Source organism: Eptatretus burgeri, chromosome 12 (assembly GCF_056783735.1).
Source record: "Eptatretus burgeri isolate ZD-2024b chromosome 12, Ebu_testis_v1, whole genome shotgun sequence".
NCBI classification, from domain to species: Eukaryota; Metazoa; Chordata; class Myxini; order Myxiniformes; family Myxinidae; genus Eptatretus; species Eptatretus burgeri.
Window position 1 is genome coordinate 100,375,413 of NC_140972.1, and position 17,389 is coordinate 100,392,801.

The 17,389-nt window shown below is 48.1% G+C and overlaps 1 protein-coding gene across 2 annotated transcripts in view; it reads right to left on the reverse strand.

Moving 5' to 3' along the window:
- Window positions 1–17,389, reverse strand: part of IDE (insulin degrading enzyme) — a 154,478-nt gene that overhangs the window by 93,484 nt on the left and 43,605 nt on the right. For both annotated transcript variants that reach the window (XM_085849081.1, XM_085849080.1), the window contains exon 6: window positions 15,136–15,248. In XM_085849081.1, coding sequence (XP_085705207.1) covers window positions 15,136–15,248 — 113 coding nt within the window. The remainder of the gene's footprint in view (window positions 1–15,135; window positions 15,249–17,389) is intronic.

The window sequence follows — 17,389 nt, forward strand, 5'->3', positions numbered from 1 at the left end:
CGTCTGGTGATGAGACGCGGAGCGGCGGTGGTGCCTCAACTCCGCGGGCCTCGCGGACAGTGTCTGGTAGGGGGTGGGAAGGGGGCCCCCTTTTGTCGCACTATCTCAGCGCGGGGGGAAACAGGAGGGGGTTGCTGATGCTCGGGGAAAGGAGGATTTTTACTCTGTCTCGGGTCCCGCGACGAGCGTCTCCATCTCGACCAGGTCGCGCCGTCGGCCTCCCTGGTGTGCAGCTCCCGGCACCGACGCGAGCACCCCCTCGTCTGCCTTCGCCGCCGCCGCCTCTCCACAGCTCCGTCCTCTTCGCTCCGACTCCAACTCCGAACTCTTCCTCCTGCGAACTCCTTCCAACGCACACACAACGACAACGCACACGACGACACTTTTCTGACGAACGCAGCTGCTTATATAAGCCCCGTGGCTTCGCCTTTGACCCCCTGCCTTCGACCTTTCACCTCGCTCCCCATTGGCCCGAGAAAAAGTGGGCGTGAATGCTTTTTGATCCATGAATTTGCATATAGCGACCACCCTCCAACGCCCTGGAGGCGGGGCCAAATCGCCCCTTGCTCACCGATTGGATGGAACAAAAGTGGGCGTGAGTCGTTTTTGATCCGTTTTTGGAGCGGAAAGTCCGTGGTTTTGTACACGCTGTTCGGCGCGCGCCCTGCACGAGTCCAATACCGGTACCCACAAGCGGCGCAAGAACGGTGGCGATGCGACGGTTGCGAGGTGTGACGGTAAAAGGTCGTGGCTGTTGTGGTGAAGCGGCGTTGTGGTGGGTGGTTGATGTTGTGACGACTGTTGAGACGTGGTTGGTGGTGGTAACCATGGCGGTTGGTCCAAAATAAAGATAGTAAAAGAAAAACGGCTATCCTGAAGAGTCGCAGCACGCATAAATGACATGTATTCCCACTAGACCACGGGTTTGGGCCTAACTACACATGTACTTACCGAGATATCTCACCTAAGGGACCTGAATGGTGGTTTGCTAATTTGGTAACCACAACACTACCCCCTCCCCTTTTTACAGACTCGTCCCGAGTCGTCAAATTCTCGTGTGCCATCATGTGTAGTTTTCCCCTAGTACATTTTACCTACGGATCCCTGAGTGCGACATTCATGGTATTCGTGTCCCCAAAATAAATAACCTGAGGGCTGCGTAACTACCTAAACAAACTCACTCACACGGACGACTTAAATAAAATTGCCGGCGCTAGGACAGACATGCCGGGGGCGCACTCATATTTACAGTACATCTTAACCTTAACTTACAAATTTTACACTAAACCATGGCCCAGGATCACTGAACTCTGCAAAAAGAAAGCAGTTAGCAAGGAGCCAGGCTGCTCGCATGCAGTCTCTGGCTCAAAACAATGCAGGTGACAGGGAACGTGGCTGGCTGCTCACACGCAGTCCAAGGCCTTCCCTTTTGAACTGAACGCAGTGAACCACAACGGTGCATGGGCTGCACAAACGCAGTCTCCGTGCCAGCTCACGTGGCACACGCAATGAACACAACGAATGGATAGATGAATGGATGGACGCAAACACGGTGCACGGGCCGCCACTGCAGGCCCGTGTTGTAGCTGCCAACAGGGCAGTTCTCGCAGCTTGCAAACTGTTGCCTTGATCCTGGCGCACATGGCAATGAACAGGGGGGGCAGAGCAAAATTGAACGGGGCTGGTGAACGTGGGCAGTGGGCATGGCATGGCAAAGGCAGCAGGCAAACACAGCCCGCAGAAGAAGGCCACTGCAGGCAAACACAGCCGGCAGATGAACTGGCCGGCACAGGCCTTGCAGAAAAACAGCCAGCAGATGAACTGGCCGGCACAGGCCTTGCAGCAACACAACAGCTGCCGATGAAGTGGGCCGGCACAGGCCTTACAGCAACACAGCCAGCAGATGATCCAGCCGGCACAGGCCTCGCAGCAAAACAACAGCTGCCGATGAAGTTGGCCGGCACAGGCCTTGAAGAAAAACAGCCAGCCGATGAAGCTGGCCAGCCTTTGCCGTTCAGTGGAGGTTGGTGGAGGGGGTGCGGTGGTGCTGGCCACTCGGAAGGCGGGCTCGGACCTACCTACCTGTCTCCCTCCCAACCTATCGCCTTTGCCTGTCACTGTACATACCCACTCCCTTAATTTGTAAAACCCCAATTTAGCCCCAACTTATTTTTTTGTTGTTTTTATTTTTACTTCCCCACTATAAATCGTCCCCTTACCCCCTTTATCGTCCTTGTTCGGCTCACCTATCCTGTCACCTAGCCTACTCCCAACCCCTATGTTCCCTTCCCGGAGGGGAATAAGGGAGAGCTAGCGTCCTGTGTCGAGGCCCAACGAAGCCTCCGAATGGCCTCCCCAGAGTTCGGCGATCTTAACACCAAGTGGGTCCAGTGGCCCACAACGACAGCGAGGGGATGGATGGTGCGGAGGGGTACATCTCCTAATCTACCCTAACCATTTAACTGTTAAACTACCCCGGGGCTTTCAACAAGCGCCTCTCGCTTAAACTATTGGTTCTAACAACCCAGATTCCCGTCGCCTGTGTTGGTGTCCTCACAATTTCGGGCCTCGCCCCCAATTTTCTCTCCGTGCCCTCACACGGTCTCATGGCTGGGACACGTGGCTCCCTTTGGCAGGCACGACCCTCTGCCGATTCTCCCGCTATGGCACCCCCGGGCACTACACTGCCTCCGAGCCTACCAGCTCCCTAAACACCGGGGAGTGCCCCCCATGGCACCTCCCCTGAAACGCACACGTGGCAGGCTGGCTCCCCGGGCCCCTTTCCGAGGGTCACCCGTGCCCACAACACTGCCCACGCGGCTAATGGCGCCCCGGGCCCCCGCACCAAGCAGGCGCACCCGTGCCCACTACGCTATCCCGGCCCCCCATGGGCCCTTGGCCTACCACGGCCGACTAGCCTGGTGCCCGGGGTACCCACTCAGCGATACTCACTTTTCGCAGCCACGCTCCCAGCCCGTCAACAGGGCTCCTGCACCCCTCCAAATGGGTTTCGAGCCAACACTCCCACCAACAACAAAACGACCTCCATTTTTCAATTTAACTAACCCCCTAAAACTCACTCTACATTGACCCCGGGGTCCCTTGGGCGGGAGTCACTCCTCCCCCCCAATCACTCATCGCACCATGCAGTCCCCATTCGCTCCATACACACAGACCCGCTGGCCTCACTCACTCACCAAGCACATGCTTCCACTTCACTCACCAACTCTTCAACACACTCACCGCTGGACTCTGCCATCCTTCTAACTACTTCCCCTAACTAACTCGTGCTCCCACGTCGTCCCTTATACTATAGCACGTTCCATTTAACACTACGTAGCTAAACTACGTCCCCGCTACACATCCACAAGTCTGTCACTGTCCTCAAATAAATCATTTTATTTCCCAACCTAAAGCTCACTAAATCCCTCTAGCTAATCCATTCCACGGACTCCATGAGGACTTACCCCTGCCCCATGAAGTCGGTCTAGCTAAGCTAACTCTTCCCCCTAACTAGTTTCCATCCTGTGCCCCTGGTAAGGGGGTCTTCCACCCCTTGCCCAGGAATCCTGTGCACCCGAAAGTGAGGCTTGCCTTTTTCCCCTTTTTCCTTACATGCGCAGCACCAGCGCGGAAACTCGCGCAATTTGCACCTGCCCGTGACGTCATGCAGCTGCACGTGTTCCTCGTCCCTCCTTGGACGGTACCATCCGGCAGGGATACCCCTCCTGCCGGATTCCAACCCCACGTGCAGCCATGGCGTCACCGTGCGCATAAAAAAAAAACACAAGCCCCACGTCTCGAGGGGTTCCCCACGCGAACACATGTGCTTTGCCCGTTGGAGCTTAACACACACGATCGCGTGGAGAACCCGTCCGGTCCAAATCCGAAATCCTGCCTAAACTTTGTCCGTCCGCGGGATCGGCAAATCCACCGCTGGCGTTTCCGGACCGGGACTTCACTCTCGCAAGCGAGCACGTGGGGGCCTCGTGCGTTGCACAGCACGGACCTCGTGCTCACTGCTGGGTGAACCCGGCACGGTCCCCGAAACAACTACAGCCGCTACTCGGCTTTCGTTCCTGACATGTCGCCGTCGTCGTCGCCATTCCACACACGCACTCCCGCGTGTTACGACGCTCACACTCCATTCCATTACATTCACACCGGGAGACGCGACTGCGTGCTCCCGCATGCCAACTGACATCTCCCTCACATACCGCTCTCTCACACACACGGTCTCCCTTGCATAACCCATACCACTCACACGTGGTGCTCCATTCACTCGCGCGGGGGCACTCACCCACGGTGCCTCACTCACACACGCGGGGGCACTCACCCGCGGTGCTTCACTCACACACACGGCCTCACTCACACACGCGGGGGCACTCACCCGCGGTGCCTCACTCACACACCGTGCCTCACTCACACACGTGAGGGCACTCACCCGCGGTGCCTCATCCACACACCGTCCCTCACTCACACACGCGGGGGCACTCACCCGCGGTGCCCCATCCACACAGGCCGTTTCATCCACACACGGCCTCTCTTGCACACACGGTGCCTCATCCACACACGGCGTGCTGGGAAGCACGTACTCTGGCACCATCGCCACCACACCACTCACACACGGGGTCGCTTCCACACACGGGGACGCACTCACACCTTGCACCACACACACAGGGACAACCACACTGGGGATTCGTGTCCCCACAAGGGTCTCCGGGGCCTCTATACCCCCCAAGCTCTCCGTGCACCCGTCCACAGCACCCGTCCTCTCAACCTCGCAAAGCACGACCGAACTCACCTGGTCGTGATCCGCCTCAAGGGGGCAGACTCCCTCCCCTCGTTCCTGGAGGAGGCCATCCAGGTGCTCGCACTGGGTCTCTACCCAGTCCGCCAGCTCACCCCCATTATCTTCCACTACCTCCGTGTTTGTGTGCGCGTCACTAACCTTGTCCAATTCACCCTCCATCTCCCGTGTCTCTATACATTTTATTCTTTCTGTCGTCTCCTCGTGTCTATTCGTCTCTGCTTCTTTCTGGCGTCTTTCCCTTATCTTTATGTAGGTCAACCTTGCTTTCTCCTTAAGTCGCTCCCGTCCTTCCCTGTTTTTCACTCCTTGCTCTTTCACGATCTCCGCGTACCTCATCCTTGCTTTCCGTATTAATTGTTCTTTTCTCTCCCTCCCAATTACTTTCACCTCGTCTCTTGTCTCCCGTGTCTCTATACATTTTCTCTCCTTGTTCCTTATTTCTGTCTCTTCCTGGTTCCTTTTTCCTTCCCATCTGAGTCGTTCTTTCTCTCTGAGCCCCATTAGCTGTTCGTTCTCCCTCCGGAGCTCCTCAATCTCCGTTGACTCCAGTCTCGCTCTCCGTTTTAGTTGTTCAATTTCACACTCATATAGTTGTTGTTTTCTCTCCCACTGTTCCTCCTGCTCTTTGTTTTCCAATCTCATTGTTTCTTTCAATTGGCTCACTTCCTTCCTGTGTTTCATTCGCTGTTCTCTCACTACTCTTCCTCGTTTCCTCTCCTGTCCTTCCTTCTCCAGTTTCATGGTTTTCTTCATTTGGTTAATCTCCTTTTTGTGTTTCATTTGCTGCTGTCTAATTACTCTTCCTCGTTTCCTCTCCTGTCTTTCCTTATCCAGTTTCATGGTTTTCTTCATTTGGTTCATCTCAATTTTGTGTTTCATTCGCTGTTCTTTGTCTATCTCCTCGTACTCCAGCCTCAGCTTTTCTTTCAATTGGTCAACCTCAGATTCATGTTCTTTTTGTTTTCTATTCCATTGTTCCTCTCGTTCTTCCCTCTCCAATCTCCTTGTGTCCTTCAATCTCCTGATTTCTCCTTCCTGCTTCATTCCTTGCTCCTTCAACTTCTCCTCGTATTCCAACCTATTTTTTTCCTTTTGTCGTTCCGTTTCAAATTCATACTCTTTCAGTTTTTTATTCCACTGTCTCTCTTGTTCCTCGTTCTGCAATCTCATCGTTTCCTTTAATTGATGGATTTCTTTCTCCTGTCTCATTCCTTGTTCTTTATATTTCCTATTCCACTGTCTTCCTTGTTCCTCATTCTGCAATCTCGTTATTTCTTTCAGTTGGCTGACTTCCTTCTTCTGTCTTATTTGTTCTTCCTTCATTACTCTTTTTTGCATCTCATTCTGCAATCTCGTGGTTTCCTTCAGTTGGCTGATTTCCTTCTCCTGTCTCATTCCTTGTTCTTTCAGTACTCTTTCTTGTTCCTCATTCTGCAATCTCGTTATTTCTTTCAGTTGGCTGACTTCCTTCTTCTGTCTTATTTGTTCTTCCTTCATTACTCTTTTTTGCATCTCATTCTGCAATCTCGTGGTTTCCTTCAGTTGGCTGATTTCCTTCTCCTGTCTCATTCCTTGTTCTTTCAGTACTCTTTCTTGTTCCTCATTCTTTAATCTGGCCTTCGCTTCCAGCTGTTCGATCTGTACAGTGTGGTTCCTTAACGTTTCATTCTCTGTTGTCGTTCTTTCTTCTCTCACCATCCTCAACTCGTTTTGTAATTCCCTCTCTTTGTTTTGGTGTTTCTGTAACTCAGAAGCTTTCTTTTCCAATTCCTTTCTCATCTCCGCACACTCCGACTTTGCTTTGGCTTCGAATTGTTCAATCTGCTCAGTGTGGTTCCTTAACGTTTCATTCTCTGTTCTCTTCCTTTCCTCTTTTAACATCCTCAGTTCGTCTTGTAATCCTCTTTCTTTGTTTTCGTGTTTCAGTATCTCAGAAGTTTTTGTTTCCAATTCCTTTCTCAATTTGCGTGCTTCTTCACTCATTTCATCTCTTCTTTCCACCGCTTCCCTCCTCAATTCGTCCCTTTTTTTACTGTATTCATTTAGTTTTTTCTGCCATTCCTTTCCCATTCTAATCTCCCCTTCCAGGATTTCTCTTTTAAACTGGCTTGCCCTTACCTCTCGCTTCAGTAGTTCCAATTCTCCATCTTGTTCGCGTTTTTCCTTTTCGAGCTTTGTTTTCCTTTCTCCTTCCTCCCTCAATTCTCCCTGCAGTTCTTCGAACTGTTCTGACTTTTCCAGCAATTCTTCCGACCTTTCCTCGAGCTGTCTCTCTCCTCTTTTTATCTTCCATTCTAGGCTTTCTCTTTCCTGATTGCCTGTTCTTATCTCTTCCTTCAATTGTTCCAACTCCCCATCGTGTTCACATTTTTTCTCTTCCAACAGTATTTCCCTCACTCTCTCCTCCAGTTCTTTGAACCGCCTTGCTTGCTCCAATAATTTTTCCATTAATTGTTTTACTTCCAAGTCGTGCTCCTTTTGTTTCTTTTCGAGCTCGGTTTTCCATTCTTCCTCCCATTGTTTCCTTTCCTGGGAGATACCAATCTGCTGTTCCTCTATTCTTTTGTTCAGTTTGCTCTTCGCATATTCCAACTGACGGGTATAAAACACTACCAAATTCTTTTTCCCACGTAATTTGTCGACTCTATTGGCCAAGTCATGTTTTTGCCACCGAATTCGTTCCAGTAAATCGTCCAATCGCTGTGTCCCCCCGTACACGTAATTTTTCTGAAGCGCATCTGCGTGCCGTTGTGACTCGTCCACTTCACGTTGCACCTCCTCGATATATTCTTCATAACGCTTCACCTTTTCCAAGACATCCCCCAATTGTGCCTGAAGCCTGCCAATGCTCGCATAGTCATCCTGCCACGCCTGCCATGGCACATGCCGTGACCACGTGCCTTGAACCGGTGACTGGGAGCTCACGCCTCGTGCTGTGCCATTAATATCAGCCCGCTCCGTGCTGCCATTGTGCGACTCCGTTTGCCGGCAAAGTTCGTGCTCAAGCCGCTCCCACTTACCACAGTTAGTGGTGGGGTTATAATTATAAAAAGAACCGACCTGGGCCATGGATCCTACATGACGACACGTACCTAATACCCCCGGCTCCCGCTCGCCTTGAGACGCCATCTTATTTCTCGTAAAGGGTTAATTTGAATCGCTCGTAATTTGGAGGGAATCGGGAGTCGCTTCTCTCACCCCTGGACCGATTCCCGTGAATTTAGCCGGAGACAGGAGAGCCCGTTTTCCCGTTCTCCGTTACCAGTGCCGTGAGGAGGGCGATGGGTTTGTATCGCACGACCTGACACCAGTGTTACGGATTCGCGCCCGCCGGCGTGCTGACGGCCACGTAACTCGAATCGCGGCACGTCGCCCACCGGACGGACAATCCAGTCGTGACCCTCTCGGACTAACGCCGGGAACCAGTCACGGGTGGCCTTTCGGTCTCACCGCGATCGAGCCAATCGGCCCCCGCGTGGGATAGGGTTGCTCGCCAAATTCGACCTACCTAAGTACCCACACGGAGGGTAGACCGGGCGATCGCACCTCGCCGCAGGTCGACTTCGGACACGGGCCACTTAAGCGACCCGTTCCGTACTATCGGGATAACCGAGCGGTGTTATCGTCGGCCTCGACGGTTCGATTAATTATCGGGCGTATTCAGCCCACTACCAACCCTTTACGTGAAGCAAGATGAGGATTCAATGAAAGAAATGACGAAGCGAAGCGGGAAACAGTTCAACATAAAGCACATTTATTCGCAATGAACGGAAAGCACACATATACAATTCCACCAAAAGCACATAGAAAAGAAGAAGACAAAAAGCAAATGAGACAATGCAGATCTAATACCGACTACGCGAGCACACGGCAACACTTATACAATTTTACTTCACAGACGGTGCCGACAACACACATTCCCAAAGCAAAAGAAAAGAGAACCACCCTCCAGGATGAGGGGGTAGGCGGGCCTGGGGCCGAGACCGTGTCGGGCCTACCCGTCTGGTGATGAGACGCGGAGCGGCGGTGGTGCCTCAACTCCGCGGGCCTCGCGGACAGTGTCTGGTAGGGGGTGGGAAGGGGGCCCCCTTTTGTCGCACTATCTCAGCGCGGGGGGAAACAGGAGGGGGTTGCTGATGCTCGGGGAAAGGAGGATTTTTACTCTGTCTCGGGTCCCGCGACGAGCGTCTCCACCTCGACCAGGTCGCGCCGTCGGCCTCCCTGGTGTGCAGCTCCCGGCACCGACGCGAGCACCCCCTCGTCTGCCTTCGCCGCCGCCGCCTCTCCACAGCTCCGTCCTCTTCGCTCCGACTCCAACTCCGAACTCTTCCTCCTGCGAACTCCTTCCAACGCACACACAACGACAACGCACACGACGACACTTTTCTGACGAACGCAGCCGCTTATACAAGCCCCGTGGCTTCGCCTTTGACCCCCTGCCTTCGACCTTTCACCTCGCTCCCCATTGGCCCGAGAAAAAGTGGGCGTGAATGCTTTTTGATCCATGAATTTGCATATAGCGACCGCCCTCCAACGCCCTGGAGGCGGGGCCAAATCGCCCCTTGCTCACCGATTGGACGGAACAAAAGTGGGCGTGAGTCGTTTTTGATCCGTTTTTGGAGCGGAAAGTCTGTGGTTTTGTACACGCTGTTCGGCGCGCGCCCTGCACGAGTCCAATACCGGTACCCACAAGCGGCGCAAGAACGGTGGCGATGCGACGGTTGCGAGGTGTGACGGTAAAAGGTCGTGGCTGTTGTGGTGAAGCGGCGTTGTGGTGGGTGGTTGATGTTGTGACGACTGTTGAGACGTGGTTGGTGGTGGTAACCATGGCGGTTGGTCCAAAATAAAGATAGTAAAAGAAAAACGGCTATCCTGAAGAGTCGCAGCACGCATAAATGACATGTATTCCCACTAGACCACGGGTTTGGGCCTAACTACACATATACTTACCGAGATATCTCACCTAAGGGACCTGAATGGTGGTTTGCGAATTTGGTAACCACAACAATATATATATATATATATATATATATATATATATATATATATATATATATATATATATATATATATATATATATATATATATATATATATATATATATATATATATATGGGTCAATCGCTGAAAAAGGTTGACTCAGCCTGTCATCCTTCCGAGGTTGGCGAAGTGAGTACCAGTGTACTGGGCCCGGTGTATGCCCCGGTTAAAATAGGTGTACCATATCCCTGTGTCGTAAGAGGCGACCAGGGTTGTGTCAGGAAGGGCATCCGGCGTAAAACCTGTGCCAAATCACTATGCGTATCATACGGATGATCCGCTGTGGCGGCCCCAAACGGGAGCAGCCAAAAGAAGAAGATCTATATATATATATATATATATATATATATATATATATATATATATATATATATATATATATATATATATATATATATATATATATATATATATATATATATATATATATATATATATATATATATCGGGCATATAAAAAATAGTGTGGTGGATAAAAACATTAGAAAGGAAACCAGAGTTGGTGTCAAAGCAACCCAAAACTCGCCTGTTTATACATTTATCGTTTTTAAAAGACTCGTCTCACAATTAATATTTTTTATAAAGCATTGCAGTGAAGTCTGATCCAAATCATTTTAAAGCAATATATGTATTTGTATATTGTAATCAGTAACAAGAGCGCATGTGAGCACAATATACAACCGAACAAGAAGGTATATACAGAATTGTGCTACTACATGGAAAACAGCATCCTGGTTGCCATGGCAACCACTTTAGATGACGAACGTATGTCGCGACACACCGTCTCCACAGTCTGTATCTATGTACCAAATATGAAACGTGAAAGTTGAAAACTTTGGGAGTTAGAGTGCGGACAGGAACGGATGGACAGACGGACAGACAGAGACAGACAGACAGACAGACAGACAGACAGAGATAGACAGACAGAGACAGAGACAGAGACAGACAGAGATAGACAGAGATAGACAGAGACACAGACAGAGACAGACAGACAGACAGAGACAGACAGACAGAGACAGAGACAGACAGACAGAGACAGACAGACAGACAGAGACAGACAGACAGAGACAGACAGACAGACAGAGACAGACAGACAGACAGACAGAGACAGACAGACAGACAGAGACAGACAGACAGACAGAGACAGACAGACAGACAGAGACAGACAGACAGACAGAGACAGACAGACAGACAGAGACAGACAGACAGAGACAGACAGACAGACAGACAGACAGACAGAGACAGACAGACAGACATCGCATTATACGCCCCGATATATCTATATATATCGGGCGCATAAAAAAATAGTGTGGTCGATAAAAATATTAGAAAGGAAAAAATAACCTGCACCAAACTTTAACATTTTAACCATTTTAACAATAACTTTAACATTTTCACGCTCACGCTCACGCTGACGCTCACGCCAGGGGTATCGCTATAGCTCTCTGTTTTTTTTTTTTTTTTTTTTTTTTTTTTTTTTTTTTTTTGTATACCTTGGTCGAGGCTCGTATGAGAGCTAACACACAACTCACAGCAAGGAGGCATGAGACAAGAGGGGCGGGAGTGGAAGGGACAAAACATTGGGGAACAGACACAGGTGAACTGTGGAAGGGAGAGGGATGGGGATGGGACGGGGAACATGGCGAGGGGAAGATGGACATTAAAGGGACTTTCAGGAAGGAAAGCAGGAGAATTGAAGGAAGTGGGCTTGGGTGGATTATCGGGGGTAGAAAAGATCGAGGATTTGGATGGGGGAAGATAAGAGGTGGTGGTGAACAGCTGTTTTGAAAGCCTGGAGGGAAGAATGGGAAAGAATAGAGTGAGGAAGTTTATTCCAAAGGCGGGAAAAAAGAGGAATGAAAGAGTGAAGATGAGCAGTGATTCGTGATTTTGGTAGTTTTACCAGAAGGGGGTTGTTGGCGGACCTTGAGCGCCCTGTGGAAATGTGGTTGGGACAAATCACAGAGAGAGCAGGGGGGCAAGGCTGGAGAGGAGTCGGTAGAAGACAGAAAGACCACCGACCAACCTGCGGTGATTGAGTGAGAGGCCCAAAGACTCAGCTTCATTGCGGGAGATGCCAATGATCTTAAAAGCCCTGGTTTCGACAGCGTGAAGTCGAGAAAGGTGGGAGGCAGGAGCACCAGCCCAGAGGGGAGAGCAGTACTCCATCAGGCTACGGACAAAAGCTTTGTAAGTGGTCAGGAGCTCAAGAGGGCCGAGGAAGGACTTTGCACGACGGAGGATTCCCAGTCGGCGACTGGCTTTTGAGGCAAGGTTGGAAATGTGACTTTCCCAGGAAAGGTCATGGCAGATAGTGAGACCCAGAAGCTTGAAAGAAAAGACTTCTTCCAGAGGATTGTTGAGAAAGTGGATGGGGGTTTTGTAAACGGTCCTTTCGAAGAGACATAGTGAGAGTGTGAGATTTGTCTGGATTGAAAGACATGTTCCACGTGTTGGACCAGTTTGTGATTTTATCCAGATCTGCAGTGAGCGAAGAAGCTGCTGCTTGCCGGTCTGAGGGATGACAGATGGTACGGCAGAGGGTGGAGTCATCGGCAAAGAGAAATAGAGGATTTTCCAGAGAGTCCGAGAGATCATTGATGAAAACCAGAAAAAGAACAGGGCCCAGAACGCTACCTTGAGGAACTCCAGCCTGCACAGGAAGAGGGGATGAAAGAACTCCATTTAGGGCCACACGTTGACTGCGACAGGAGAGGAAGTCTGCGAGCCATGAGTGGAGATGGCCTTGAATACCATGGGAAGAGAGTTTGGTGAGTAGGGCAGGGTGCCAGACTGTGTCAAAAGCACGTGATATGTCCAGGGATACGGCTCGGATTTCCTGTCTGGCATTGAGGACCTCCATCCATTGATGGGAGAGCAGTAGCAGCATATCTAGGGTAGAGTGACCTGGTCTGAAACCAAATTGATGATTGGAAATCAAGCCATTGGAGAAGAGGAAGGATTTCATGTCTGTTCTTCGAACAGGCGAGCTAAAAAATGATTGGAAATGTACAAAGGCAAGAAGGAAGAGGAAGAGTCTGTAGAGGAAATCACGTGGTTATGGGAGAGAAAGGTGAGAAGGGAAAATATTTATTTATTTATTTTAAGACATGAAACAGAGGGTACAGTTGGAAGGAAATTGAAGGAGTGGTGGAAGGAGAGCGGAGAAAATAAAAATTGAACGTGCTGAGAAAATACAACAAACAAGATCGTGCACAAAGACGGGAAGAAGGAATACGGGAAGAAGGAATTCCCTCATGGAAACCCGACGTGAAAATAACGACGAATACTCACCAATTAGCACAAGTTTTAACACAAAACCAAACAAGAAAAATAGCAGAGATTGCAGACCCTCACCAGGACTTGTTTTGTGTGGTGTTTGTGAAGTTTTAGTAATGTTTATTTTGTGTGCTGGTGTGTTAAGTAATTAATAACAGATATAACTCGAACTGCCACTTTATAACTGCTGGCAGTGATGACAGGGTACCAAGATGTCCCGCTTTGATTGGACACCTGACCCTCACCCATGATGTTTATGATTATCCTATTGAATTCACAATGGGATTAAAATAAATTCAATCCAAATCAAATGGAAGACATTATAGGTATGCACAGTCCTGCATTGGAGTAATCAGAAGGAACCCAAACAAGAAAAAAGCAAAGATGAAGTAATCAGGAGGAACCCGGATAGTATTCGGGTTTCAGCTGCTACTCTTCTACCCTCAAACCCATCCAGGCACAGCCAAGTGAGTCTTAGTTAAAAAAATTAAAAAGAACCAAGATCAAAATAATAATAATAATTCTGGCTGCCAGACCATGTGTCTGATCGTTGAAACTTAAAACATTTATTCCCCATCACTACTAGATCATAATTGTGAAGTTTCACGTCGATTAGTTAACCAGTTCCAGAGAAAAACAATATTTAATATTTGCTTCAATCCAATATGGCTGTCAAATCATGTGACCTATCAATTATTTCTCAACAAAATTGTACAGCCAAGGCGTGGGGAAAATTTGTGTGAAGCTTCCCCTCGATCTGTCCAACCGTTCTGGAGAATAAGATTTTATGGGTTTTAGGGTAAATCCAATTTGGCTGCCAAACCATGTGACCTATGTCAAATGTGTGAACCTTTTCTTCCTCATGGATCGGCAGTAATATGTATAAAGTTTCACCTCGATCTGTTCAGCCACTTCAGAGATTTTCAAGGTTATTTTTTTCAAAAAAAAACAATATGGCTGCCGAATCACATGACCGATGCAGTAATTAAAAAATTATCTGTGCACCATTTTATCCCTCGATGACCCTCAAAAATTTTCATACTGATCAGATGTAGCGTTCTACATATGCAATTATGACGACATAACGAAGGCACAGATGATGTCATAACAAAAATCACACTAATTCCCCATGAGGAGTACTTGCTCGGTGCCAAGTATCAATTTTTTTCCTTGGTGTGGTTTCAGAGATAGAGGTCCAATTTTTTTCATTTTTCCAACATGGCCACCACACCACGTGACCTATGACATCATAATTATCATTAAAACATTCCACATGAGTATTCGCAACTACAGTGAAAATTTTGTCTCAATCCGACAAGCGGTTGCAAAAAAAAAACACTCAAGTTCTGTCTGGACAAACAAACAGAGACAGAGAGAGACAGACAGACAGACAGAGACAAATAAGAAAACAAACAAGAAGATGTCATGCACAGGACGATACTTGTAAAATCAAAAAAACAAATTTACCCTCAAAAATAATTGGTGGTTGAATTCAGTGACCTGAAATATAAACCCTCTTCAAATTTCAAGTCAATCGGATGAAAATTGAGGATTTTAGCAATCTCACCGAAGTTGTTGACCTTTGGCCTATGTTGACCTTTTGACTTCAAAAACAATAGGCTTCTTCCTTAAGACAAACTCGACCATGTGGTGAGGTTTTGTGCAGATCAGTATAAAATTGTGATTTGTAGGTGACATACAGACAGACAGACAGAATAACACAATCAACTGACCAATATATACTTGATAAATCTTTGATTTTGCAAGTACCAAACAGACCTGTCCTCCGGCAAGGGTAACTCGAAACACAAAGCAAACACAGAGAACAAAATAACAGTAAAAGCATAAAAAAGACCAAAAAAAACCTATCTTTGAGAAAGTCGGCAGAGACCCTGAAAAGAACCGCCACCGTCGCTCAAGAACCGGAACCGGAAGTTGATTAGACAAGGACAAGTAAAAATAAAAACAACCTTCACCCAAAATGGAAACATGAACTTCTCACCCTGAGATGCTCTTCCTGGTAAGGGTGATCAGGAAAATTGGGAACTGGGACATTTTTGTTTTCCACTTCAGAGAACAACTTGATTACAAGATCCATCAACTCATCAAGCGATTCTGCAAAGAAAACACTTAATATAAGAGTCTACAAGGAACTTCAACACAGGAGTAGGCCATTAGGCCTTTCAAACCTGTATAATGACACCATCTTAGTACATCCCCATCCCCACTACTTCTAAAAGCCTATCCAATTGAATTATAAAACTATCCAGTGACTCCGGTCAGGGATTGACAGACTTCCGATTCGAGGATCGGCGCACGTGGATGGCTGGTCGGCGTGCTCTCCTAACAGTTCCAGCCGAGTTACCCGGACCATTTATGTCGCATTAGGCTCTTTCCTTTTTGTTTCTGTTTTCTGAAGATGGGTTGAAAATTTTGACCGTGTTATTTTAATCGTGTTTTTTATTTTGTATAATTAATCGTGTTTTTCGTCAACTCTTCTGTCCCAAATCAGGTCCTGTTGTTTTGAATGGTTTGGTTTTGTCTCTCGATTTCAGTCGGCCGTACCTGTGATAGTCGGGTGTACTTGCCCTCAATCTTCTGCGTCGTTTTCGCTTCCTTGTTCCAGTTGTTGCTTCTGAACCCTCAGCTCAGTCCTTTTCCCCCTCTGACCTCCAAAAAAAAAAACCCCAACTTCCAACAATAACTTTGAGTATATCACTTCCTGTTATTCGCACGATGCTGTGTAAGCTCAACCAGAACAAGACAAGTGTGTTTTTTTCGTGTGCTTTAAGCTTCAAGTCAAATAACTGCTTTTTTACCACTGGGAAAGGAGATGAACAGAGTCTAAACAATAGCTTTGGCAGATGGAATTTAGCCTGAGCAAGTGTAAGGTGTTGAAGATGGGAAAGAACAATGAAAATAGAGATTACAGGATGTCAGGGGTAATTTTGGAGTGTGTCACACAGGAGAAGGATCTGAGGGTGGTCATACATATGGGAGGTAAGAAGTCAGCACAGTGCCAGGCAGCTGTAGGTAAAGCAAATAGGGTTTAAGGCAGTATAAGGAGGGGGATCATTTATAAATCAAGAGGTGGTGTTAACATTGTACAGGAATTTAGTGAGGGCCACATCAAGAAGATGGTGTGCGATTTTGGTCACCACAACTCAGGAACGACGTAGATGCCATTGAGAGTGTTCAGCGCAGAGTGATAAGATTGATTACAGGTCTAACTACTCAGCTATGAGGAGTGGCTGAAGGAAACAGGGCTTTATACACAAGAGAGAAGGCGGTTACGAGGAGATATGATAGAGATGTTTAAGATAATGAAAGGTTGAGATAAAATAAGTGAAGATGAATTATTCAACAGAATAGACAAGGATATGACCAGGGGCCATAGCCTGAGAGTAAAGAAGAGGAGAGTTAAAACAGTAGTAAGGCAGGGACTTTTACTCAGAGAGTCGTTAATGCATGGAATGGTCTCTCTGGAAAGGTAGTGGCAGCAGAAAAAGTAGATAAGTTTAAATTAGAATTAGATAGGTACCTGGAAGTTATGGAGATAGAGGGGTATGTGGATGTTGATTAGACTTTCTAACACACAACACACAAGGGGGGGGGCAGGAGACAAGAGGGGTGGGAGAGGGAAGGACAAAACTGTCGGGAACAGAAACATTTGGAGATCTGTGGAAGGGAGAGGGATGGGGCGGGGAACACGGGGTATACAAGATGGACACCACAGGGACTTTCAGGACCTTACACGACAGGGGACTTTCAGGAAGGAAGGCAGGGAATTTTCTGTAGTTTGAGCGTTGATGGATGATTGTGTGCATGTGTATGGAGTACTGTTGGTGGGGGTCTCGTTAAGGTGTGTTATGTGGTTAATGTGTGTTTTTACTCAAGCCCATGCCCCTCCCCTTGAAAGAAAGGAAAAATAAACATTTTACATTTTGTTATTTTGATCTTGTGTTGATAAATTGGTGTGATGTTGATGTAGCACAGGCATGATGGGCTGAATGGCCTCCACCTGTGACCAATTTCCTTGTGACTCTGTTACTACAATCGCAAAGAGACCATTGCAGGCATCATCCACTCTGAGTGAAAGACCTGCAGTCCTAACTCTCCTCTTCACTCTTATGGTGGCCCTTGACCTGTCCATTTTGCTAAAGAACTCTTCCACACTTATTTTGTCGATGTCCTTCATTATCTTAAACATCTCCATTAGATCTCCTCATCATCACTTACTTTCAAATGTTAAAAAA